The sequence below is a fragment of the Artemia franciscana genome, chromosome 19 (assembly GCF_032884065.1).
Source record: "Artemia franciscana chromosome 19, ASM3288406v1, whole genome shotgun sequence".
NCBI classification, from domain to species: domain Eukaryota; kingdom Metazoa; phylum Arthropoda; class Branchiopoda; order Anostraca; family Artemiidae; genus Artemia; species Artemia franciscana.
In genome coordinates, this window is record NC_088881.1 from 30,613,818 (window position 1) to 30,640,226 (window position 26,409).

General features: G+C 35.4%; 1 protein-coding gene across 1 annotated transcript in view; it reads left to right on the plus strand.

Moving 5' to 3' along the window:
• The first annotated feature begins 2,495 nt into the window (after positions 1-2,495).
• LOC136039546 (activating signal cointegrator 1 complex subunit 2-like) overlaps positions 2,496-26,409 on the plus strand; it is a 61,676-nt gene continuing 37,762 nt past the window's right edge. Inside the window, exons 1-5 of the mRNA XM_065723372.1 lie at positions 2,496-2,686; positions 7,449-7,656; positions 14,506-14,691; positions 16,154-16,320; positions 19,348-19,515. Coding sequence (XP_065579444.1) covers positions 2,529-2,686; positions 7,449-7,656; positions 14,506-14,691; positions 16,154-16,320; positions 19,348-19,515 — 887 coding nt within the window. The 5' untranslated portion in view covers positions 2,496-2,528. The remainder of the gene's footprint in view (positions 2,687-7,448; positions 7,657-14,505; positions 14,692-16,153; positions 16,321-19,347; positions 19,516-26,409) is intronic.

Sequence of the window (26,409 nt, forward strand, 5' to 3'; positions counted from 1 at the left end):
TCAGATAGGCACCCCCAACGCTGCAGGCTTCTATACATGGGTCTACATTGTTGCTTGTGTCGTATTCTAACTGTTCTGACATTCTGTTCTAACTGCTCTGATATTCGGTTCTAACATTCTGACAGCATTGTCACTTTTAATGCATTCAGACTGCATTATCGCGTGCTGAAAAACATGAGGGTTGGCTACTGAAAGATATAACTGAAAAGGATATCGCTGTCTTTTTTCTAGCTTTTGTGCCCCGGCTGTTCTTTTTTCTTTCTGGTTTTGCTTTCGTCCTTCGCAAGAAGGATATGAAGGTAATACGCTCAGGATACTTTAAGTAATATAAATATTTGCTATGTTCGCCTCCTTGGCACCGGAACCATAGAATCGTTTCTAAATTTGACATTGTTAATGCGTCCTTGTGACTGAAACAAATATCTGCAGATCTTTATTTTAAAACTCAGCAAATGATTGGTGTTTTTGACCTTCTTTGCCCATTCTTAGAACTGAGTTAATTTATTTCTGTTGTATCGTATGTTTATGGTTGATTTTTTCTTTTTGTTTACTCCACAGTTTTCGTATTTTGTGGGTTATAAATAAATATTATTATTATTATTAAACTGCAAAATATTTATAGTGTCTGAGCAATAATCCGGGTTGCAGTGGTAGCTAGCAATCAGTGTTGCAGCGCTAGCTAGCAACTTCGTAAGAAACGATCAGGTCCCATAGTAAAAAAGTAAATAGCCAATGACTCCTAAAACTGCAATAAGATCAAAAAACGAAGTACAATATTAGAACTGCCCTGTCCAAAACCCCTTTATAGGAAACATACTGTCCCTTGGCTTGAAAAACAAGGGGAAAATACTGGCTTGAAAATCAAGAAAAGTGGCTGCAATCACGATACTCTGCACAAATATCATTTAGAACGTCAGTAAGGTCTTTAACTGCTCTATTTAGTGTGGCACTTGTTTCCCAAAGGTATGAGTGAGCATTAAAACCTCGAAGAAAAATTTTCAGTCCATCCATTTTAGCGTAGATAAGGTTTAAATCGTCTTTAATAGGACAGCTTCCTTTATTATTGTAAATGTTGGCAAAAGAATAATATTATCCATCTTTTCTAAGGGACTTTACAATCACAGCTTCGACATTTCGAAGCGAATCACTGATGTCTACTGACTCAATAACTTGAAATATATCCAGATTAACAAAAATTGCAACACCACCACCTTTTTGAGGTTATGTCTATTCTAATAATGTCATAACCTGGTATTTTAACTTTAGTTTTTGAAGACCACCATGTTTCTTGAATACACGCTAAGCTAGGTATTTCATTAAAGATACATTGTTTGAACTCGACCAATTCTATTTGATTCAAGCTATTACAGTTAAGTTGCCAAAGTTTTATTATTTTCATTATTTTTTTACTGTTAACACCAGCATCTATATTGTTATTATTCATTCCAATCAAACAAATCTACTACAATACTTTCAGTGTCGTATTGGATCTTATTTATCATATTCATATTTTTTTTTTCTAAGCAGTAAATATCGTCAATCACACATTTAATTACTTCAATTTTTTCTTCTTGTTTTCTCATATTTTCTGAGGACAATTTAAGGATGTTTACCATCAGACTTGAGCAATTGAGTTTCTGTCTTTGATACAATTCTGTTCGTTTCAAGTTGTTGAGTTTTATTTTCAAAAATTAGAGTGTTTTGATGACCTTTCTTGGCTATTTCTAGATAGCTCTCTTTTGCAAATTTCCATGGAACTCTTTTTTCCAAACTAATTTTGTTGTTTTCAAAAATTTCCCGGAATTTCAGACATTTTTGTCTCGGTAATAGGTTCATTTCTGAAACAGTTTTTATGTCTATTTTCATCTTTTTTTTTGCAATTCATAGAGTCATGACCTTTTGATGTGCATTTACCACAGATTATATCAGCACTTCTGCAGAATTCAATTGTGTGCCCATATAGGTGAAATTTAAGACAATTTCTTGATTTGGGGGATCCACTGTTGAACTCTGAAACTTAATGGCCCATATAAATTTTTATCTGGCATATTTCCATTAAAATACACTGTTAGTTAACCGGTTTGGATCATGTTTTGTTCATCTCTCCTCAACAATCGATCAATCTTGATCACACTATAATTTTGTTTTAAGTATAGCTCCATTTCCTTTCAATCTTCACCATCCAGCCAATCTGATTTACGGATGACACCTTTCCTTTTACTAATACTCTTGGGCACAGTTATTTTCATTTTCGGGTTTAATGACCACATCCGTATCACTTATGGTATCCTCCATACCACTTTTATTTTTCATCTTATTACTGACTTCAACCTTTTTAAGGCAATTCATTCTGAAAATAAGTGAAATCCCCAAGGAATTTTAGTCTCAAAATACTTTTATAAAGTAAATATAAAAATGTTCACAATTTATTTGATGTTTACTCATTACTTGCTAAACGGAACCCGTCCAAACGTTCTAGAGCATGCTATCTATGCAGTTAAAATAGGCAAAAGCTTTAAAACATCAAAATGCTGAACTCAGACAATGATGGAAGAACATTTAAATTTTCCTTTTTCTTTCCGCTATCTATGGTTTCGAGCGGTGATATTGGGATCAATGATTGGTCTGATCTTGTAACTACGCTTAGAGATGATTTAAGAGAAGTTCTTGCTCAGCCAGCTGAAAAGTAAGTAAGCTTTGTAGCCTATTGGCCTAGGATAAAACCCTTAGTGCTCCAACAGTGTTATAAAACCTATATATATATATATATATATATATATATATATATATATATATATATATATATATATATATATATATATATATTGATTATTAATTTGTAAAGAACATATAATAAGAAATCAGGAGAGTATGTTTATTTTATTTGTAAGTCCATAATATGAACAGTGATATATTTACCCTTACCTAAACTGACCTTATTATAAATGATTTTGGTTCTAAGAAAATGTAGTAGCCTATTATTTTGTTGAAAACGACTAAGGAAACAGTGCTGAGAAAATATAGTATCTTTTTGTTGGAAATCGACCAATAACTCATACTTCAGTTGAAAATTTGTCAATTTTAAGAGCACAAAAAGTGCTTCAATTCAAATTTTTGATAGAAGCAATTATTTTATTCATAAGGAGCATAAAAAAGGCATTGAGTGGTATGTTCACTTTATTGGTAAGTCATTAACATGAAAATTCATATATTTACCTTATTTGTTTCCCATGCTTTTAATTTTGACACTGTCAATTTAGTTTATGGGTAAACCAGTTTTAACAAAATTGATGCTAACACAGGCATATAAGATGGATCTAATAAGAGAAAAAGGTATAATCTTTGAATAGAAGTGCCCCAAGGGGGAAGGGAGAGGCTCACCACCCCCTAACCTTTATGACATTTGGTATAATTTTGTGGAAGACAAAGATTGCAGCAGAAACAGGCCTTATGCCAAAGCCATTATGCCCATTTGTAATATTTCTTTTCTGTCCATTTCAGTATTATAGTATGACTTAATGCATCTACTTGATTCCTATTTGCCACCCAATTTATGTGGATTTGGTAGTTCTATCATGCTAGTTCTACCTAATTGGAAATTTGTTCATTTGGTTCCTATTCATTCTTGAATTCAGTGAATTAGGTAGTTTTATTATAGTAGTTCCTCTCATTTGTAAATTCATTTGGTAATTTGACAAGATCATTTGGCTTCCATTCATTACTAGTTTTGGTAGATTTGGCAGTACTATTGCTCTGTTTCCACCTGCTTGTAAATTTGGTGATTTAAGGTGTTCATCTGGTTCCTTTTTGCTATTATTGAACAAACTCAGTGAATTTGTTTGTTATATCATGCTAGTTCCACTAATTCACAAATTGGGTAATTTGAGATGTTCATTACAATCCATTGGGCCCCTTTTTTAATTCATGAAATGTTTACAAATTTTGTTGTTGTAGGCAGTTAAAAAACAACCAAATTTGTTTTTTCTACCTTTTCTGGTCTTTCACCAAGTTTGTTAATGTTTTTTCTTGGTTCCTATATGATCTGTATCAAAACTTGTAGAATTTGGGCAATAGGCTCATCCTGCTATTGAACTGCAATGGTTTAGTAGTTCCCCTTAAAATATTGGTTAATTTCTGCTGATTCAATTTCATTACTTAACTGTGTAGTTTGGTTATTAGTCAGAAATCCAATTGAGAAAGTTAACAGAGAATTGAAGACAAATGGATAAAATGGCAGAGAATTCAAAATGCAATATTACTAAAAATTGTAGATTTGACCTTAGCTTGGTAATATTGGACCCAGAGATCAAATCATGCTGCAGGGCTGACGCAGGGACCTTAGTAGTCAAGAAGTGTTGTTAATCCTTAAATAATAATAATAATAAAAACATTATTTGTCCTGTGGTGTTACAGTGGATTTGGCCTTTGCTTGGTAATATGGGACCCAGAGATCAAACCATGCTGCAGGAATGCACTGTGGGGCCAACACAGGGACCTTAGTAGTCAAGAAGCATTGTTAATCCAATACAATACAATAAAAAAAGCAAAATCTTGCATTTTATACTGAAACTGTAACAGATTAAGGAATTGTTTTTTCATGAAAGTCATTAGGCTATGGAGCAAAAGACCTTTAAATTATGTCTGTTTTCTCTGTTGTATTTCTCATAATTTTGTTTGTAAAGTATTATATTATCATCATGTTTTGGTATATTTAATTAGGATTAACCTAAATTCACTTGTTGGGTGTGTTCCATTTAATGGACAAGTACCAATAATTTTTCACTTGACTGACAAATAATTTGTCAAATTGAGCACTTTTCAATTTAGTTTGCAAGAAATGAAATTCAAAAGCAGCTTCACTCCAACCTGGTGGGAATTTTTACCATTCTGTATAACTATAATTTCATCTCTCCTTTAATCTGTTCTGCAAATTTTTCCACTCCCCTCTTGGAGCTTCTTAGGAGTTGGAGTTACTATCCCTTTAACTTACCCTAGTTAGGTGTTCAATACCTTTGAAAACAAGCCAAAAATATTATTTTTTTGACTATATTTATATCAGTCAATTGACTAGTTTGAAAAGAAAAAGTAGACTTAAATGCATAGTTACATTTCTTCTAAGTAATGTACTTATGGTTTTGTAAAAGTAGCTTGGATGATATAAAATTTGCTTTGAAATGTCAATTGCCAATGAGATGCATAATGTTTTTGTAACTAAATCCAACTGTATAACCATCAAATGCTGTGAATGTGATGCTAAAATAAATAGACTATTTTATTAGATAAAAAGACTATTTTTAAGATCATTTTTGTCATGTTCATAATTATCTAGAAGAAGCACCAAAATATTTGATTTTGCCATTGTTTAAAGACCTGTTTATAACATCAAAGAACCAAAAGCAAAATGACAGTATTATGGTCACTACTGCTTTTGGTGGTGAAAGTATTTCTGTGGCAATAAATGCCTTGCCAATTCCTAATGCCCTGCCACTGTCTAATGCCATCATAGTCAATGGAGATGGCAGCTTACAATCAATGTTTCCTGATATGAAATCCCTTTTTATGGCAATATATATTGACCAGGAATTTGTTCTTGATGTCTCAAGGAGTTAAACAGGCCAGGCATTTCCAGGTTTGGGGTGGAGGAGCTGCATCTCAAATCCTTGGAATTATTTTACATGTAAAAGAGCATTGATATTACAGTGATTCTACCACCTCCATCCATTTTTTACCTTCCCTTGTTCTTTCAATTTGTTCATCACTTCTCATATTTGCTAATATCAGTTTACTTCACACTATTACATTCATCAATATAAGGTAAAAAATATTTGTTGCTTTGATTTTAGCAATCAATTTTGAGAATACTCTTGTCTAAGTGTATTAGAATTTATTTGATTATCAGTGCATCATAGAAAGTTAAAGCTAATGCCAATGATCCATCAGTGGGGAGTATTTACCCCCCCCCCCCCGCCAAAAATACCCCACTTTGGAATATAACACACTGCAGAATTAACCCCCTGCAGAAAACACTCCCCCCTGTGAAAAATATTTTTTAAAGTTTCTTTTGTAATCCCCTCCCCTGAAACCTTCCCCCAAATAAAATCCTAGTTACAGATTATTTGACGTTTTTTTTATTTGATTTTGATTTTCTGGACCAGTTTGACTTGTCTCAGATAGTTCAAAAGTGGACAGGAATGAAAATCTGGTGAATTCTTTCTAATTATGATTATATACATATTATGCAATCTCTACATATTTTAGTATATTTGAAAGTCAATCTTCTTTTTTTTAATTTTGTGAAAATCGAGTAGTAATTCTATAAATTTTACGCATTCCCCTTGCCCCCCCCCCCTAATAAAAAGAGGCTGGGGTCGCCCCTGTCTTTGGGGTTGGAATTGAATTTGCAACCGAAATGAATGATATATTTGGATAGTGTATAAGGTCTTTCTAAGATCTTAGAGTGGTGATTAGCTATCCAATTCTTGGGTATCTTTCTCTATTTAATGTAGACTCTAGTAAAAGGCCTCGTTTTTGCTGCTAAGATCTTATATTATTCTGCTAGGATTTTTTTTCTCAATCAAAGTGTTAAGACCTTCAATTTCACTAGTCTTTGTCAAAAGTGCTTAAATTTATTTTTTTACCCTATAAGACATTGACCAGAGGATTTTGAGAATATCTTCACCAAAGTTTTCAGCTTAGACCACTGACTAGAGCAAAATGATGATGATTTTTTAAAATTACAGTTTAAGGGCTTTTCACATCTTAAAAGTAGTTGGGCTAGATAGATAAAACTTTCAGAAATGCATCAAGGCCCTTATTTTTGGAAGATATTTTGAAGCACCTCCTCCCTTTAGAAGACAACCTTTAATGACTTTTAATATTCTTTATGTTATAAAATGAACCCTTACAAAATAGATCTTCTGCTAAGACACATGAATAGCATTTTGAGCCTCATATTTTTGCTTAATCCCAATTTATAAGGTTTTGAAGATCTACAAGTTTATTTTTTAAATTTAAGAAAACCCCCATGATATGGCTTAAAATTCTACTGGAAAACCAGGAAGTACATTCTCAAAAACTAATCAGTAAAAAAAAAGAGATCAAAAGATTATATTTAAAGTAATTTTTTTGTTAAAATTAAGATAGGTAATAGATCTGTCTTTTATGCAATCTTCTAAGCCCTAGAAATAACAAAATGATTGTCATAATGACTTGGGAATACTACCCTGGGTACATTTTTGGCCCTAGATTCATTCCTAAAAATTTCATTTATGTAACTCAACTACTTTCCAAGAAGCTAATAGACTAGAAATTTACTAAGATCTGAGAGGCCAGAACTATAGATTAGTCCATTTCAAACTCTGGGAGCAGGTAAAAAGGCTTTAAGCATATTTCAGACTTCAAGGACACCCCCCTTCTTTAACTAAGTAGGCTATGTTTCTTTTTTATAGGTTTTGGGAGCTTGTAAAAAAAGACAACAGTCTTCATCAATGCATTACTTCTTTTCTTCAGAGCTGCCCTCGTCCACATGATTTTGAAGCTTTTGGCATTTTTCTGTTATCCTCTGATGCTCCTAAAAGTTTAGAGGAAGATTATTATTCTCTCTACAATGTTGTGTTTCTTATTTGTTTGAGGATGTCAACAACAAAGGAACTGAAGGTATGATTTTTCAGTGGATCTTGTCATAGCTTTCACTTGTTCCTTGTATATAGGTCTTGAAGTTTTCAAACAGCTTGTGGTAACAACCTGTAGCAAGAAGCAACCCAGGTTAATAGCAACTGATACTCTAAAAAACGGAATTTTGATACTAATAGTCACATCAAAAGAATATTATTTTTATGCTGATTTTAAATATATAAATTTTATCCAGTTTAGCCTTACCCATCAAAAGTTACAAGCCTGAGAAAATTTGCCTAATTTTAGGAAATAGGGAAAACATCCCCTAAAAGTCATAGAATCTTAACGACAATTACACCATCAGATTCAGTATATCAGAGAACTCTACTGTAGAAGTTTCAAGCTTTTATCTACAAAGATGTTGAATTTAGTATTTTTTTTTGCCATAAGACAGATCATAGATGCATGTTCATTTTTATTTTATTTTTTCCCAGGGGTGATCGTATCAACCCAGTGGTTCTAGAATGCCGTGAGAGGGCTCATTCTAACGGACAATAATAGTTCTAGTGCCCTTTTTACGTGACCAAAAAAGTTTTAGGCCCCCTACCACACTAATTTTTCCCTTTATGTCACCAGATGAAAATTTTGAGATTGTCATTTTGTTCAGCATAGCTGAAAAACCTAATAACTTTGTTTTTGAAGATGATTTAAGCCCCCAAAGATCCCAGGAGGGGCTGCAAGTTAAAAATTTTGGCATTTGTTTACATGTAGTAATGGCTATTGGGAAGAGTAGTCATTTTTAGGGGGGCTTTTTCGCGTTAGGGGGGAGTCAGGGGAGGGGGTTACATGGGAGGATCTTTCCATGGAAAGATTTATCATGAGGGAGGGGAATTTCCATGAAGGTGGTGCAGGATTCTCTAGCATTGTTTAAAAAAAATGAAAAAATAAGTGAAAGAAAAGTTTCTTCAACTGGAGGTTCAGCATTGAAAGTTAAAACAAACAGAAATTGTTACGTATATAAAGGGTTTTGTCTCCTCCTCAATACCTCGCTCTTTACGCTAAAGTACTATGGCCTTTTTGATTCAGGTGTCATTTTTGTGACAAAATTATTCATGTATGGTTGGGAAAAAGTTTTTTTTAACTGTAAGGAAGGAGCGACATTAAAACGTAAGATGAACATAAACTATTCCGGAAAGGGCTTGTCCCCTCCTCTGTGCCTCGCTCTTTACGCTAAAGTTTTATTGTTTTGAAAAGTAGAGTTGTGAGAAAGAGTCAAACTTTAGCGTAAAGAGCGAGGCATTTTGGGGGGACAACCCCTTTCATGCATGGAATGATTTCTGTTCGTTTTAAGTATTAATGTTGCTCCTTACTTGTAGTTCAAAAACCTTTTTTTTTTTAATTTTTGCATAAAGAGTGGAGGATTATTTGGAACACCCCTTCCTCCTCCTCAATCCTTAATGTAATCTCAGTGCATTTTCAGGAAAAAACACTTTTGTTTTAACCAAAAAGCTGGCTTTTACCTGCTTTTTATTTAAATGGAATTCTTTCTTGGTTTAGTTTTGCTAGTAATTCTAATATATGTTAAACCCTTGTTAAAATGTCCTCTTTTCCCTTTCCATAGGTCTTTGGTGTATACACCATGTACAGTGGATCCTGAGTAGACCAAATTGTTGAAATTCCCGTGGGTATAGGTATCCTCATTTGGGTAGAGATATAATCATTTGATGGGAAAGTCTCATATTTATTTTACATTACTATGGATTTCTGCACTTTATCGTGGTATTATTGATGGTTTAATGGAACAAGGGTTCTGTTTTCCCTAAGTTCTGTTTTTTAGGCTCCATGTTGTGAGTAAGCTTTTTCTGGATGGTCCAACTTCTATTATGTAAAAATTGAGATTATTGTTTTATTCTTTTTCTTATTCATTTTGCAATTTTGTGATTATAAACTGATTACTATCTGAGACAGTACATCACATAGTTATTTTAATTCAAATTAGTGTAACTATGATTTTCTACCCTAGCTTTGATGATAGTTCTTTTGTTAGTTAAGTGCCGTTTTGTTTCTAATACCAAATGGCTGTATCTCTAAAAAGAAGTTTTGAAAGGAACAACATTATAGTAGCAAATGTAGACTTTTGTGCTAATGTAGATTTTTGTATATGATTTATTTATTTGATTTATTTAGGATGTATCTATAAGAAGAAGTTTTCAAAGGAAAAACATTATAGTAGCAAATGTAGATTTTTGTGCTAATGTACATTTTTTAATCTGATTTATTTATTTGATTTATTGAGGTTGTATCTATAAAAAAATAAAGTTTTGAAAGGAACAACATTATAGTAGCAAAGGTAGATTTTTGTACTAATGTAGATTTTTGTATCTGATTTATTTTAGCATTTTAGATTCATTTCTAAGCAATGATGGGTTTATTTTAGTTCCAAATAAAAATCAGAATAATCTATGTTTTTTTACAGTTTACAGTTTCCAACAGTTCATTCGGGTTCATTAAAAAAAATTATAACAGTCATAACATACTTAATCTCTCATCTCTATGCAAAAACTGCATGCTGAGTGCATGCAGTTTTTGCACAGCTCTTTTCGATATAGATTATCTAATGTCCGTTTTATTATATGCTACTCATTCTGAGTACAATCTTAAATATTTGTAAATGTTATCCTCTTGATATGTTTTTTTTTGTTCTTTCTTGGCTATTCTAAGCCTAAGTGACCTTTTTCTCTTAACATTAATTTTCAAACCCATTCTTATCCAGGAGTCTCAAAGCTTCCAAGAAGTCATTTGTTATGCTAAAATTTTTGTCTAGAACACTCAGGTCATCTACATGTTCTAGATCTTAGATCATTTTACCTTCTCATTCGATACTATATTCTCCCATATACTATAAGTCCATCAATGTGCTCCATGTCAACAGATATAGGACACAATCTTGCTTAACCCCTCGTTCCACTCCAAATCGACTACTAACCTTCCTACCTTAAGCACAGCAATATTATTCCTATACAAAGCACTAACCACTACATATCTGATTACCACACAGAAATAGGACTTCAGCTAAAGCTTTTCTAATATCTGAATTAAATATGTATTTATAATAATTGAGACTCTTTTTAATTCTGGATCTGAGCCAGAGAATTTGGTCAAACCATTCTGTCTTTCACAGAACCATGCTGTCCTTTTATTAAACTTTATTTGTAACATGTCTTTGTCTATAAGGTATTGCCATGCTGAGCAATTTTTTTAATCACGAAAGCAAGCTAATGTGTATAATTACTCTAGTAATATGCATTCTCGGAGATGCAAAAGAGTTTGTGTACCTTGAAAAGCGATTCCCACCCATGGGGGGGTTCTAGAGGTGACTAAAGGACAAACCTATGAGTAATTACCTAATATGGCACGTATATAAATAAACGTTTTAGGAAGCGTTTGTAGGAACTCCCTGATTTTCACAATCCCATTAGACTCCGACTCCCCCGGTCAGCCTCCTTAGCAATCCCAACTTACTCTCCGATCCATGCTGTTACAGAAAGGTTTCGCAAAAGTTTTGTACCCTTTATTCTGGAACACCGTAATAATAATTCGTGATTATGTAATTGCCAAATTCCCCTTTTCCTCTATTGCCGTTTTTATTCTTTTTTTATTTACTGCAATGTTTTTGTAATTTAATTGTTAAGTTTACTGATTTGCCCTTTATCTTCAATGATTTTGCTTCTTTAATTCCTTTTAATTTTAAGTGTTTGACTTAATTTACTGTTTTTATTTTTTTTTCTTAGCTTTTAGTGACATATAAAGCGAATTCGGCTCTACAGAGCTTGTGATAGTCTTTTGCAAATAAATATTATCTTATCTTATACTTACCCCATCTTGATAAAGAAGCTGATAAGCAGAAGATTATTGTAGATTTGGCATTCACAAATAGATTTGTATATAATCAATCTGCCGAGCAGTCAGGAGGTCTTAGGTGCATTTACCACGTATTGGTAGATTTTTTTACAAGAAATAAACAACGAAATAGCTGCAAGCTAAGTTTGTTTGGATTAGTTTTTGCTGTATCCCTTAGATAAAGTCCATCAATATGTTCCATGTCAACAGATAGAGGACACAATCTTGCTTAACCCCTCATTCCACTCTAAATCGACTACTAACCTTCCTACCTTAAGCACAGCAATATTATTCCTATACAAAGCACTAACCACTACATATCTGATTACCACACAGAAAGAGGACTTCAGCTAAAGCTTTTCTAATATCTGAATTAAATATGTATTTATAATAATTGAGACTCTTTTTAATTCTGGATCTGAGCCAGAGAATTTGGTCAAACCATTCTGTCTTTCACAGAACCATGCTGTCCTTTTATTAAACTTTATTTGTAACATGTCTTTGTCTATAAGGTATTGCCATGCTGAGCAATTTGTTTAATCACAAAAACAAGCTAATGTGTATAATTACTCTAGTAATATGCATTCTCGGAGATGCAAAAGAGTTTGTGTACCTTGAAAAGCGATTCCCACCCATGGGGGGATTCTAGAGGTGACTAAAGGACAAACCTATGAGTAATTACCTAATATGGTACATATATGAATAAACGTCTTAGGAAGCGTTTGGGACGATCCTTACCCCATCTTGATAAAGAAGCTGATAAGCAGAAGATTATTGTAGATTTGGCATTCACAAATAGATTTGTATAGAATCAATCTGCCCAGCAGTCATGAGGTCTTAGGTGTATTTACCACGTATTGGTAGATTTTTTTTACAAGAAATAAACAACGAAATAGCTGCAAGCTAAGTTTGTTTGGATTACTGTTTGGATTAGTTTTTGCTGTATCCCTTAGATAAAGTCCATCAATATGTTCCATGTCAACAGATAGAGGACACAATCTTGCTTAACCCCTCATTCCACTCTAAATCGACTACTAACCTTCCTACCTTAAGCACAGCAATAGTATTCCTATACAAAGCACTAACCACTACATATCTGATTACCACACAGAAAGAGGACTTCAGCTAAAGCTTTTCTAATATCTGAATTAAATATGTAATTATAATAATTACTTGGAATTATAATTAGTTGGACAATTAACTACTTGTTTGGATTAGTACAGAGACAGTTTTGTGTAACCCCATCACCGAAACTGAATTTCGAACCCTGCACTGTGTTACTGCAGCAGAGTTCGAAACCTCAGGCCTGTATTACCAAGCTGAGATTAATCCCACTGCACCGCTGCAAGACTAAATGCTGAAAATGTATTCAATGCTGATGAAGCTCATTTTTGCTGTTTCAGCTCCAGAATTGAATAATAAATAACTGATCGAACTCTCAGTCTTGACTGTAACCTTAGCCAGAGTGAACCCAGCTCCAAGTTGTTACCAAAAATAATGAAAGGTTTCTCAAAATCAGTAGCAACTTTCCTTTTATCAAAAAACATGCTCATGATTTTAATTATTTTATCTGCATCTTTTAAACAACAATATTTTGGAAATATACCCATCTTTCCTTAATGCTTGCTTTATCACTACTTCAGACCCGCCCATATCTTTAACTGGGGCTTGTCCAAACTAAAAACTCCCTCTCAATTTCTTACGCACCAATTCAATATCTTTCCATTATACAGTCTGGTTGCAGCTTTGGTCATCTAACATCAGATTTTCTGTAAGATTGATGCAAAATTCCTTGCTCACTTGATTGAATTTCCACATTATGTTGACGTAATACACCTCTGCATTTTTCTTAGGCCAATACAGATTTACAGTTTTGTTTACATTATTCAGCATCTTCAGTGTTTGATGAAACGTTTTCCACTTTGTTCTAGATTGTGCTGCCTTTTCGTAATATTGAGAGGACTTCTTCCCACTGATTAAGCTTGTTCTAGTGGGGTGACTCATGATAACAACTCAAAGTTAACAGTTTTCCTTACAAAGTCAACATATGTCTGAACTGCAAGGTCATGATACTTTTTAATCTCTACCTGAGAGTTAGATAAGTTTGTTTAGATAAGTTTGGTTATGTGACTTTTTACCTTCACAAGAATCTTTTAATTGATCAAGCACTACTCTTGAATGTGCCCCATAGAGCAACTGAAAGGGAAAAAAAAACTTGCGTTAGGGTGCAGGGTCTCCCTCTGAGCAAACAGCACATATGGAAGGTACTTAGCTCAAGCTATCACATTGTCTTTTGTTCTGTGTTGAAGAATGCAAAACAGAGTCCTATTAAATCTTTTAGTAGTGCCATTTGTCTGAGACTGAAATGGTATTGTAAATAGCTGTCTTATTTCCATAGATCCATTATTATGTATGTATTGTATTATATGGGGCTGATCTTCGTTTCTTGGCCCCTTAGCCAGGGAGTACTTTTGAGGGGGGTTGCATCCTGTGTATTCGTAAACTCTTTTTATTTATCCTCTCCAGATTTCTCAACTTGCTCATTTAGAGGTGGATCGTCTTGGCTGAGCCTAGCCAACCCTTTTCCAACCCAAATAGCCTGCAATACCCGGATTCAAGCCCTGTCCTCATGAACATAGGACTTGGAATCTAGCATGCTTACCACTCTGCGAGGACAAGTGATTTTTTTAAATGCGGGGCAGATAGATTAGCTAAGAACTAATTCCAGCCAAAAATTAAGCAAAATAAAGCTAAAACAGGGTAATACATGCAAAGTTACTGAGCTATTATAATCTGACTTTAACATGATCACCTACCTTAATTCCACTTTAACGTTTGCGCTCGTCCCAGGTCCGTCCGGCTAAAATAGTACCAGGTGTGACCATCAGCCTGTTTGATGTAGGTATTCAGTATTTTAAAAAGGCGGGTTTATATGTATCTCTGGAAGTAAGAGGAAGTTTTCTTTGATTCAGTTATTTTCTTTTTTTATAGGATGCCTCAGAGTTTGCATCTGTCATTTACGATACGTTTGCATTTGATATTCCAAAAATAATGGACCTATGCTCTGTTTATGGGTCTACCAATTCGCAGTTGCTGTCAAAAATGATAACCAATATTTTCACTGAGCAGCCTTTGTATAATGAAGATTTGAAGATTACTATTTCTGCACTTACAGAGGTGAGTTAAAACCATACGCGTGTTGATTTAAAGACTAAAGAAAGGGACGGATGCAGAATTAATGGGGGGAGGGGGGGGGGGTAACACTGAAACATGGACTCCCCAATTGGTATTTTTCTCCTACTCCCCTCCATTTAGTTCAGCATACGCCGATAAGACGGCTCTTGCCCAAAAAGAACCGCCTGGATCCTCCCCTGATTGAAGCTACTGTACTTTAGCGGATCCTTCGCGCTGTTTCTTTCATGCTACCAATGTTCGTATTCCTGGAAGAAATGTTGAAAACTTTGCTTTAAGTCAATAAAGATTTTGCTTTGATCCTTAGTTAAACATGACTCGGGTCATTACCTTGAAAAGGAGATTGAGACCGGATTTATTAGTAGCAAATACTATCAGAAATTTTATATGAATCAGTCAAGAGAAAAAAAGAAAGAAAGAAAATAATTCTCTAAAGTCTTATAATGTTGAAAAGGAAATACCTTTTAGAAACAATTTTTAATTCATAATACGTAGAAAAGACTTCCTGAATATGCCCCTTACTAAAGAAACCATATGTAGGCTCTTTGTACTTTTCCCTCCATGGCACCAGCGAAGGTGTTCTAATCGTCAGATCTGAAGCAGCCCACCCTTCATTATGATTGCTTTTTTTTATTACCTTCATCTCATTGATTGCTAGCTACTGAATGGCTGTTTACTTTATCACGTCTGGGGCAGTGATGTCAATTGGTGGTGGACAGAAGTTCCTTAGCCCCATCAATTTCCCTCCACTCATAAGATCTTGGAAAGGTACACATTTGGGTATTTCTTATTAAAAAGTGCCGTTTTTTGTAGTTTTATTTTATTTTGAAGATAACCTACTATTTTTTGTCATAAATTTTGAAATATGCCTTTCTTGGGAGTTTTTTTTTCGCTAGTATACAACAAGGCGTCTTCAGCGTAGAAAAAGAACAAACTAGAAACTAAAACTAAAAAATATGTATAGAACTAAAATAGACTAACATAAAGTATATAATATACAATTACTCACATTTACAATTGGCAGCTACCTTCATGAAGCCCCAAAAGTAACTGAAGATTGCTGCCAATTGTAAATGTGAGTAATTGTATATTATATATTTTATGTTAATCTGTTTTAATTTTATATATATTTTTAGCTATATTTTTTAATTTTAGTCTCTAGTTTTTTTCTATGCTGAAGACGCCTTGTTGTATCCGGGCGAAATGTTTGTTTGATTTCTATGTTTATCTCCGTTTTCATTTACTGGTCATAGAACCGTTTGTCGTCTTTATATTCATTTTTGTTTTTTGTATTGGTTAATAAGTTCGGCTTTAGGTGCTTTATATAGTTGCTTTACATATGTATTTCCTGTTCCTTTAATTCACAGCTGCTTTACAGGTGTATGTCCACCTACTGTTAAATTCCAAACTGGCTTCCTCAAGTATTTATTCTTTTCTTGTATTTCAGGTATTTGAAAAAGTGTCAGTCCAAATCCAGGCGACTACCGAGGAGGAAATTGAGCGCTGTCATGACTTGATTTCCTACTTTGTTGACAGCGCATATACTTTGAAATACTTTGTAGAAATTTATCCTCCAGCGTCTGAGCTACTATATAAAGAAGGATTTCCGGAGAGGTTTGAATTCAATCAATTAGTTTATCAAATGAATGATCAGGTAGATCAGGACAAAGATTAATCAGGTGGACAGCTTCACCTATCTTGGTACTATTATTAGTAAACACGGTGGGAGCAATGAAGATGTTAAAAGTAGAATAGCCAAGACTCAGGGTGCTTTTTCACAGCTAAAAATAGTTTGGAAGAATAAGAAGATAAGTCTGCAAACCAAGATTAGAACATTAGAAGCTTCACTGATGACAGTGGTCAAAAAGGCTCTGAAGCTTGGGTGCTCTGAAAAGCGGATGAAGATTTGCTATATGTTTTCCAGAGAAATTGCCTACGGATTGCTCTGGGTACCCGGTTGACTGACTGTATTTCAATCACCAGGCTGTGAAAAAAGTGTGGTTCAATCCCACTTTCTTGGGGCATAATGAGAGAAAGGTTGAGATGGCTAAGGCATGTTCTGTGGATCAGGGATGACAGATTGTCAAAGATTGTCCTTTTTTGTCCAGCCGTCTAGGGCTAAACAGAAAGCAGGTCGTCCGCGGTTAGAGTGGGAGAGTGTCAAAGAAAGATTTAAAGGAAAAGGGAACTTCCTGAGAGGGTGTAAAGAGGGAGGCTTTGGATAGATCGGACTGGAGGAGGAGCCTGCGTGGCTGTGTTGGCGTCAGGTGGCTTGGGGCTGTGGCGAGTTATTAGTAGTAATGACAGGAAAATTTGGAGTTTTTTTTTTCATTGCCTAACTAGGTAGAAGGTTAACACACCACTGGATTTCTCTTCTTATGTTGTCTCCAGATATACTAATTGCTTCCTTTATGTTGGGCCATTACCTTTTAGTGACATTTTGCCCACTATTAAGAATGGTTTAAAAAATTCTGAAAATTACCTTAAAACAATCATAAATACTCACTTCTAAAAGTATTTCCCCCCCCCCCTTTCCCACTGATGGATCACCTACTGTTTGCTTTATTATTTATGGGAAACTCCAATCAGTCTACTAAAAGAAAAGAGTTGCATTATTCTAAAAAGTATTTTGAAAGTTTTTAGAGGGCTGGACATTTATCCACCAAGAAAGGGTGTAAGGAGATTCATGCTAAGTATTATCAATACTTACAATAGTATTGAAATAGAATACTTATACTTACAATACAATACTTACAATACGAAGCTCATATTATGGATATAAGTAAGTGCTTATGATTCATTCAAAGGAATTTTCTGGATTTCTGATAACAATCTTCTAGTGGCGAATAGTAAGGAAGTTGGTGTCTATAAGTGTCCCTAACTGGGCTCAAAACACATTCTAAGTGACGGAAAAAATTCCAAATATACCAAACGATGATTTATAATTAAGGAGTGTTTGTGATAGAAAATAAATCGTTAAAAATTGTTAATGACAAAACGCAGTCTGCGAGTCTTATTGCCAGAAAATTACGGGATCAAATCAAAGAAAAATTAAAATATTAAATATATTAAAAAAATGTTTAAATATTAATATATTAAAAAATATTAAAAGCATTAAAAATATTAAAAAATGGCTGCCGTAATTTTGAAACATTTGTGAGAAAAAGAACTCGGTAAATTCTAAATTTATTATTCAGGTTGCGTTGCTTTTGATATTATCAGATAAATGTCGTTTTCATAAGCTTAATATTATTTCCTGTCCGAATTTATCCAAATTCATTAGCTCACCCCTGGTCCTAGCTATTAATTAAATATTCTTTTGTCCTTTCTTTAGCTCATTTTTAATATTTTACTTTTTTATTTGCAATTTCTATTATTACCTGTGTCGTTGGACCTTTATGATTCTGTCCATAATAGGATATCGTTACGACTTTTTTTGATCGCAGTAATATATCCTAAAATGTGCGCTTTAATATTCAGTTTCTTATGTTTCATGTATTATGTTTTTTTTTTTATTCAATTTCTTTTAATCCAAAAATCCTGTCCATAATAGGATATTGCCGTGACTTTTTTTGTTGTAGTAATATATCCAGAAGTTTGCACTTTAATATTCAGTTTGTTATGTTTTATGTTTTTTTATTTTCATCCAATTTTCTTAATTCTGAAAATTCTGTCCATAATTGGATATTGCTGCGACTTTTTTGGTCGCAGTAATATGTCATGAAATTTGCACTTTTATATTCAGTTTCTTAGGTTTTGTGTTTTACGTTTTTTTTAATTTTCAATCAATTTTTTTGATTCGGAAAATTCTGTCCATAATAGGATATTGCTGCGACTTTTTTTTGTCACAGTAATATGTCCTGAAATTCGCACTTTAATATTCAGGTTCTTATGTTTCATGTTTTATGTTCTTTTATTTCATTCAGTTTTTTAATTCCAAAAAGAAATAAAAGCAGACTTATCAAGGTCTCAATTACATGTACTCAGTAACAGCTCAATAACCAACAAAAACAAAACACCAAATCAAGCAGAGAGAAGAAAAATCTAGTCTTTTCTTGGTTCCTCTTCTATAGATAATATAATAGCTTTTCACAGTAGAATCTATTTTTCATAAAATCTGCATCAGGTGAATTTTAGCTCAGATAAAATGTTTCAGCAGTTGACAGTCAAGCACCCCCCCCCCCCCCTCAAAAATGTTTCTCTGACTCGTTAAAACGTAACAAAACACATATAAACAAATTTATAATGCGTTTTTTAGAGTTTTTACCCCTCCCGCGAACCAAATTCATAGATACGGTTCTGGAGACACTATATAAATAGTGAGCTTATGCTCGCTTTGGATGTCGATAGATTTTGACGAAAACAGCTGACACCGATAGAACTCGTCGACCAATTTAAACTAGTATTTAGAAAACTCGGGATATTATTGATTGTTGAAGTCAATCGACATTAGAAAAATCCTAAGTTTCCGCGCCTTTGGTTATAAAGCGCCATCTCTATGATTTTAAGATATCAGGTATATTTGCGATGAAAACGGACGAAGTTTTGCTCAAAATGTAAATATTCGGTTTTCTGCGGATATAGCTGCTATGTAAAACCAGGATAGAGAATTCCTTTTAGCTCAGTAACTATTCCTTTCAGAATTGCAAGCTTTTATGACAACGTTGTTCCACAAATGGACCGTTTGACTTCTGGAATTAACAAAGATGTCTTGTTGAGGAAGCATGTACATCGAGGAAGAGTATCTTTTATTAAGCTATTTAGAGACATCCTTACAGCAAACCTGATTGGACCCATCCTAGAAACAAGGTAAATCGAGAAATCTGTAACGCTCTAAGATCCATCCTTCCGTCCATCAAATAAAAAGTAAAAAAAAAAGTGTTTTAATGTCGAATATTTGTGCCAAAGAGAACTGAGACTGTAGTCCCCATTTGAGAGCCACAAAAAGTGTTGGGTGGCCTCATTTGCTTTAGTGTTACCGTTTATATCAGTGCGTCTGAATTTGAACAGGAGAATATTACTACTTGCTAGGGAGTTGATTGGTGGGTGAGGGGGCAAAAACTGACGTTGCCCCTGGGAATTGAAAATACTACCTACGTCTCCGATGTTTTGATTTCAAATGCCGTGTCAAAGAGAATTGAGTATGTACTCCCCATTTGAGAGCCACAAAAAGTATTTCGTGGCCTCATTTGCTGTAGTGTTACTGTTTATATCAATGCGGCTGGATTTGAACTGGAGAATATTATTGCTCGCTAAAGAGGATTGTCATGTTTGCAACGGTTTAGCTGAGGGGAGGGGATGCACTAGTTGCTAGGCATAGGATCTGTTAATGTGCCATTTATTTACACTCAATGAAAGAAATACTCATTTAAGTTTGCAGGGGAGGGGGCAAAAACTCACTTTGCCCCTGGGAACTGAAAATCCTACCCACCTCTCTGAGGTTTTGATTTCAGATGTTGTGTCAAAGAGAGAAGGGATATAGTCTCCATTCGGGAGCCACAAAACGTGTTTGATGACCTGATTTGCCTTTAGGGTTAATGTTTATTTCAGTGCAACTGTATTTGCGATGGAAAATATAACTGCTTGCCCAAGAGGATTTTCGTTTCGACAGTGGCCCAGCTATGGAGAGGGCGTATGCTAGTCTTCGGGCCTAGGACCGGTTCGGTCCTACGAAACCGGCCGTAGGACCGGTTCGGTTCGGTTGCCATTTATTTAGACTCAATGAAAAAAGACTGATTTATTTGTTTTATGGGGGTTGGGGAATGGCAAAAGGTGAAATTGTCCCTGGGAACTGAGAATTCTATATACGCCTCTTATGTTTTTATTCTGTTTCCAGTTGTAAGTTTTATGAAGCAGATTTCTTTCCCTTTCAATATTATCCTCTAAAAAGCTATTTTGCCTAAAGTACGTCATTTAAGACATTTTCTACCGTCTAAATCCGTGACTCCAATCGTGGGGCGTAGGCCCCTTTGGTGGGGCATGTGTAGGACGTGTACCCTTCGGCTGAGTGTACTTTAAAACCTTAGTTTTGGAAAACCATTTTTCATTTGAATGGCGTCACATCCATATGTATTTAAAGAGCAAAAAGGATACATAATGACATTGCAATGACATTATACAATGTGTAAAAGTATATATATTGTACAATATTTATCCTTACCACAGTATAAAATATGCCAAGTGGACAATGCAAAAAAGGTCCCAAGTTAATGGCCTCCTAAGCTTCCTTTAGGTGAATACACGTAAGACTTTGAGTAAAAATTTTTTTAATGTCTTCTTGTCCATAAGAAACTCATATCCCAGGGGTAGGAAGCATGAAATTAGGTGACATAGAATTTGTTTACTCAGGCAGGAAGGATGGGGTACATAGACAGGGAGTAGGGCTCATGATGAATAAGGAAGCTGCTAAGTTCTTGTTTAGGCTGGGAAGATATTAATAATAGAATACTAATTGCTCATTTTATGACTAAAAAGTTTAGGGTATCAGTTACAGTAGTATATGCACCTGTCGACCCAACTGACGGAGATACTAGTGACTCAGATGAATTTTACTTACAGTTACAGGAGCAAATAGACAGGGTACCAGGTAGAAATATGGTGTTTTTGCTAGGAGATTTTAATGCCCAAGTTGGTAGAAATAGGGATAGATGGTATCCTAGCCTAGGTGAATTTGGTGTAGGAAAAGAAAACAGTAATGGCTATAGACTTTTGCAATTTTGTAGGTATAACAACCTAGTTATAACCAATACGGTGTTTGGTCACAAAATGGCCCATAAGTTGACATGGTATTTACGTGACGGTAAGACAGCAAACCTTATTGATTATGTTATTGTAAACAGAAGACTAGCAGGATCAATACAAGATGCTAGGGTGTATAGGAGTGCCGTTATTGATGTTAAAAGTAAAGATCACCATCTAGTAGTGTCAAAGGTTAATTTAAAGCTGAAATTTCGGAAGGGTAACTACTTCCCAGAAAGTTATGATGTTGGTAGACTCCAGGATGAAAATTTGAGAAAAAATTTTCAGGAACAGTTCAATATTAAACTGGAGATTTTAAAATTTGACAATGTCGAAGATAGATGGAATAATTTCAGAAAAACAATTTGTGAAGTTGCTGATGGTTAGTGAAAAAGCTTTAGGTTTAATAGAGAGCAGAAGGGGTTTGTACAAGAATTATCTGATTGATAGGACGTATGAAAACAAAAAGAATGTAAAGAAAGTGGAGAAAGTATTAAAATATGAACTAAGGAGATGTGAAGTGGAGGCCATGGATAAAATTGCTGAGCATTTGGGAGATGCGACTAGACGGCATAATAGCAAAATATAATACTGGCATGTTAATAAATTGAAAGGGAGTAGCCAATCCGGACTAGTCCCAGTTAAAGATAGAAATGGGGCCACAATTAGTGACAAGGAAAAAGTTAAACAAAAATGGGTGGAACATTTTTAGAATGTGCTAAACCGAGATACAGTTGCAGGAAAAGATATAGATGAAAATGAAAAAGTTTGTGGTACCCTAGATGTGAAGGAATATTTGTTTAGTGAGGAAGAATTAGTGACAGTACTGAAAGGATTAAAAAATAATAAGGCTCCAGGTGCTGATAGTGTGATTAATGAGTTTCTTAAATATGGTGGCTCTGAGGTTAGGAATAAGCTATTGAAGATTATGAACATAATTTTTGAAAAGGGGAAGTACCCAATGATTTTAGGAAAATCTTAATTAAACCACTATATAAGAAAGGTGACAAGAGTGAGTGTCGTAATTATCGAGGCATTAGTCTGGTCTCTATAGGTAGCAAATTACTGAGTAATATGATACTTTGTAGACTGAGAAATGCTGTAGACAAAGTTTCAAGGGAAGAACAATGCGGTTTTAGAAAAGGTAGAGGATGTGTCGACCAAGTTTTCACCTTTAGGTTAAGAATTGAGAACTCCCTTCGTTGTCAAACATCTTTGGTTCTCAGTTTTATCGATTATGAACAAATTTTCAAGTCTGTTGATAGAAGAGCGTTAGCAAAGGTCTTATCTTTATATGGTATACCAGAAAAAAACATTAAAGTGATTTGAGCTATGTACGAGAATAATACTGCTGCGGTTAAGGTAGGAAATGAGGTTAGCAACTGGTTTTGTATTAAATCAGGAGTTAAGCAGGGTTGTGTTCTATCCCCCTTTATATGGATCATTTTGATGGACTTCGTCTTAAGGAGCTCAGGAAAGGCAATTGGAGACCACGGAATCAAATGGGGAGGAAAAACGCTGCTGGACTTGGATTATGCTGATGGTTTAAGCATATTAGATGAAAGTGTGAGCAAAATGAATGAATTTTTAGAGGTTTTGCCAGTTCAGGGTGCTAAAATAGGCTTGAAAATTAATGTTAAGAAGACTATGTCACTAAGGCTAGGAATAAGTGAAGATTAAAAGGTGACATTGGGTAACGAAAAGATTGATCAGATGGGCAGCTTCACTTACCTAGATATTATTATTAGTAAACAAGGTGGTAACAAGTAAACAATTATTATTAGTAAACCTTGGCAGTATTATTAGTAAAGAGGGTGGGAGCAGTGAAGATGTTAAAAGTAGAATATCTAAAGCTCAGGGTGTTTTTTCACAGTTAAAAAAAGTTTGGAAGAGTAGAAAAATAAGTCTGCAAACCAAGATTCGAATATTGGAAGCTACAGTGATGACAGTGGTCAAATATGGCTCTGAAGCATGGTCGCTCCGAAAAGCAGATGAAAATTTACTAGATATTTTCCAGAGAAATTGCCTACGGATTGTTCTGGGTACCCGGCTGACTGACCGTATTTCAAACAGTTGGTTGCACGAAAAATGTGGTTCAATCCCGCTTTCTAGGGCTATAATGAAAGAAAGGTTGAGATGGTTAGGCCACGTTCTGCGGATGAAGGATGACAGATTGCCGAAGATTGTCCTTTTTGGTCAACCGTCTGGGGCTACACGGAAAGCAGGTCGTCCTTGTCTGGGTTGGGAGGATGTCATAAACAAAGATTTAAAGGAAATGGGAACTTCCTGGGAGGGTGTAAAGAGGGAGGCCTTGAATAGATTAGGTTGGAGGAGGAGCGTGCGTAGCTGTGTTGGCCTCAGGCGTTGCTGCAGTGAGTTATTAGTAGTAGTAGTAGTAGTCTTGTCCATAATGGACAACCTCTCCTTGGTCTCCCTCTTTTCTCTCTAGCTCCCCTTCTCCATAAGTGTACTCTATACTAGATCCCCTTTTTTCTCTCTTGGTCCCCTTCTCCATAAGTGAACTCTATTATTGACCCCTTTTTTCTCTTTAGGTCCCCTTCTCCATAACTGTACTCTATCTTAAACCCCCTTCTTTTCTCTCTAGCTTCCCTCCTCTATAAGTGTACTCTATCCTAATTCCCCTTCTTTTCTCTCTAGGTCTCCTTCTCCATAACTTTACTCTATCTTAGACCCCCTTCTTTTCTCTCTAGGTCCCCTTCTTAGCAAGTATACTCTGTCCTAGACCCCCTTCTTTTCTCTCTAGGTCCCCTTCTCCAAAAGTGTACTCTATCATGGACCTCTTTTTCCCTCTAGGTCCCTTTCTCCATAATCTTACTCTATACTAGATCCCTTCTTATCTCTCTTGGTCCCCTTCTTCATAAGTGCATTCTATCCTAAATCCCCTACTTTTCTACCTAGGTTCCCTTCTCCATAAGTATTCTCTATACTAGATCCCTTTCTTTTCTCTTTAGGTCCCCTTCTCCATAAGTGAACTATATCCTAGACCTTCTTTTCACTCTATTTCCCCTTCGCCATAAGTGTACTCTATACTAGACCCCCTTCTTTTCTCTATAGGTCCCCTTCTCCATAAGTGATGTCTATCATAGAACCCCTTCTTTTCTCCCTAGGTTCCCTTCTCTATAAGTGAGCTCTATCCTAGACTTCCTTCTTTTCTCTCTAGGCCCCCTTCTCCATAAGTTTACTCTATACTAGATCCCATTATTTTCTCTCTAGCTCCCCTTCTCCACAAGTGTACTCTATCCTAGATCCCCCTCTTTTCTCTCTAGGTTCCCTTCTCCATAACTGTACTCTATCCTAGACCCCCTTTTTTCTTTCTAGGTCCCCTTCTTTTCTCTCTAGGTCCCCTTCTCTATAAGTGTACTCTATCCTGGACCTCCTTTTCTCTCTAGGTCCCTTTCTCCATAATTGTACTCTATACTAGACCCCCTTCGTTTCTCTATAGGTCCCCTCCTCCATAAGTGAAGTGTACCAGAAAAACCCCTTCTTTTCTCCCTAGGTCCCCTTCTCTATAAGTGAATTCTATCCTAGACTTCCTTCTTTTCTCTCTAGGTCCGCTTCTCCATAAGTTTACTCTATACTAAATCCCCTTCTGTTCTCTCTTGGTCCCCTTCTTCATAAGTGCACTCTATCCTAAATCCCATTTTTTCTCCTTAGGTCACCTTCTCCATGGGTATACTCTATACTAGATCCCCTTCTTTTCTCTTTATGTCTCCTTCTCCATAAGTGCATTCTATACTAGACTCCCTTTTTTTCTCTCTAGGTCCCCTTCTCCATAAGTGAACTCTATCCTAGACCCCCTTCTTTTCTCTCTAGGTCCCCTTCTCCATAAGTGTACTCTATACTAGATCCCCTTCTTTTCTCTCTAGGTCCCCTTCTCCATAAGTGTACTCTATCTTAGATCCCCTTCTTTTCTCTCTTGGTCCCCTTCTCCGTAAGTGTACTGTATTCTAAACTCCCTTATTTTCTCTCTAGGTCCCCTTCTCTATAAGTGTACTTTATGCTAGGTCCATTTTTTTTTGTCTCTAGGTCCTCTTCTCCATAAGTTTACTATATACTACATCCCCCTTTTTTCTCTCAAGGCCCCCTTCTCTATAAGTCTACTATATACTAGATCCCCTTATTTTCTATCTAGGTCCACTTCTCTATAAGTGTACTCTAGCCTAGATCCCCCTCTTCTCTCTCTAGGTCCCCTTATCCATAAGTGTACTATATACTAGATACCCTTATTTTCTTTCTTGGTCCCCTTCTCCATAAGTGTACTCTATCCTATATCCCCTTCTTTTCTTTCTAGGTCCCCTTCTCCATAAATCTACTATATACTAGATCCCCTTATTTTCTGTCTAGGTCCACTTCTCCATAAGTGTACTCTATCCTAGATCCCCTTCTTTTCTCTCTAGGTCCCCTTCTCCATAAGCGTACTCTATCCTAGATCCCCTTCTTCTCTCTCTAGGTCCCCTTTTCCATAAGTGTACTATATACTAGATACCCTTATTTTCTTTCTAGGTCCCCTTCTCCATAAGTGTACTCTATCCTATATCCCCTTCTTTTCTCTCTAGGTCCCCTTCTCCATAAATGTACTCTATCCTAGATCCCCTTTTTTCTCTCTAGGTCCCCTTCTTTTCTCTCTAGGTCCCCTTCTCCATAAGTGTACTCTATCCTAGGTACCTTTTCCTCTCTAGGTCCCCTTCTCCAGAAGTATACTCTATAATAGACCCCCTTCTTTTCTCTATAGGCCCCCTTCTCCATAAGTGAAGTCTACCATTGAACTCCTTCTTTTCTCCCTAAGTCTCCTTCTCTATAAGTGAACTCTATCCTAGACTTCCTTCTTTTTTCTCTAGGTCCCCTTCTCCATAAGTATACCCTATACTAGATCTCATTCTTTTCTCTCTAGCTCCCCTTGTCCACAAATGTACTCTATCCTAGATCCCTCTAGGTCCCTTTCTC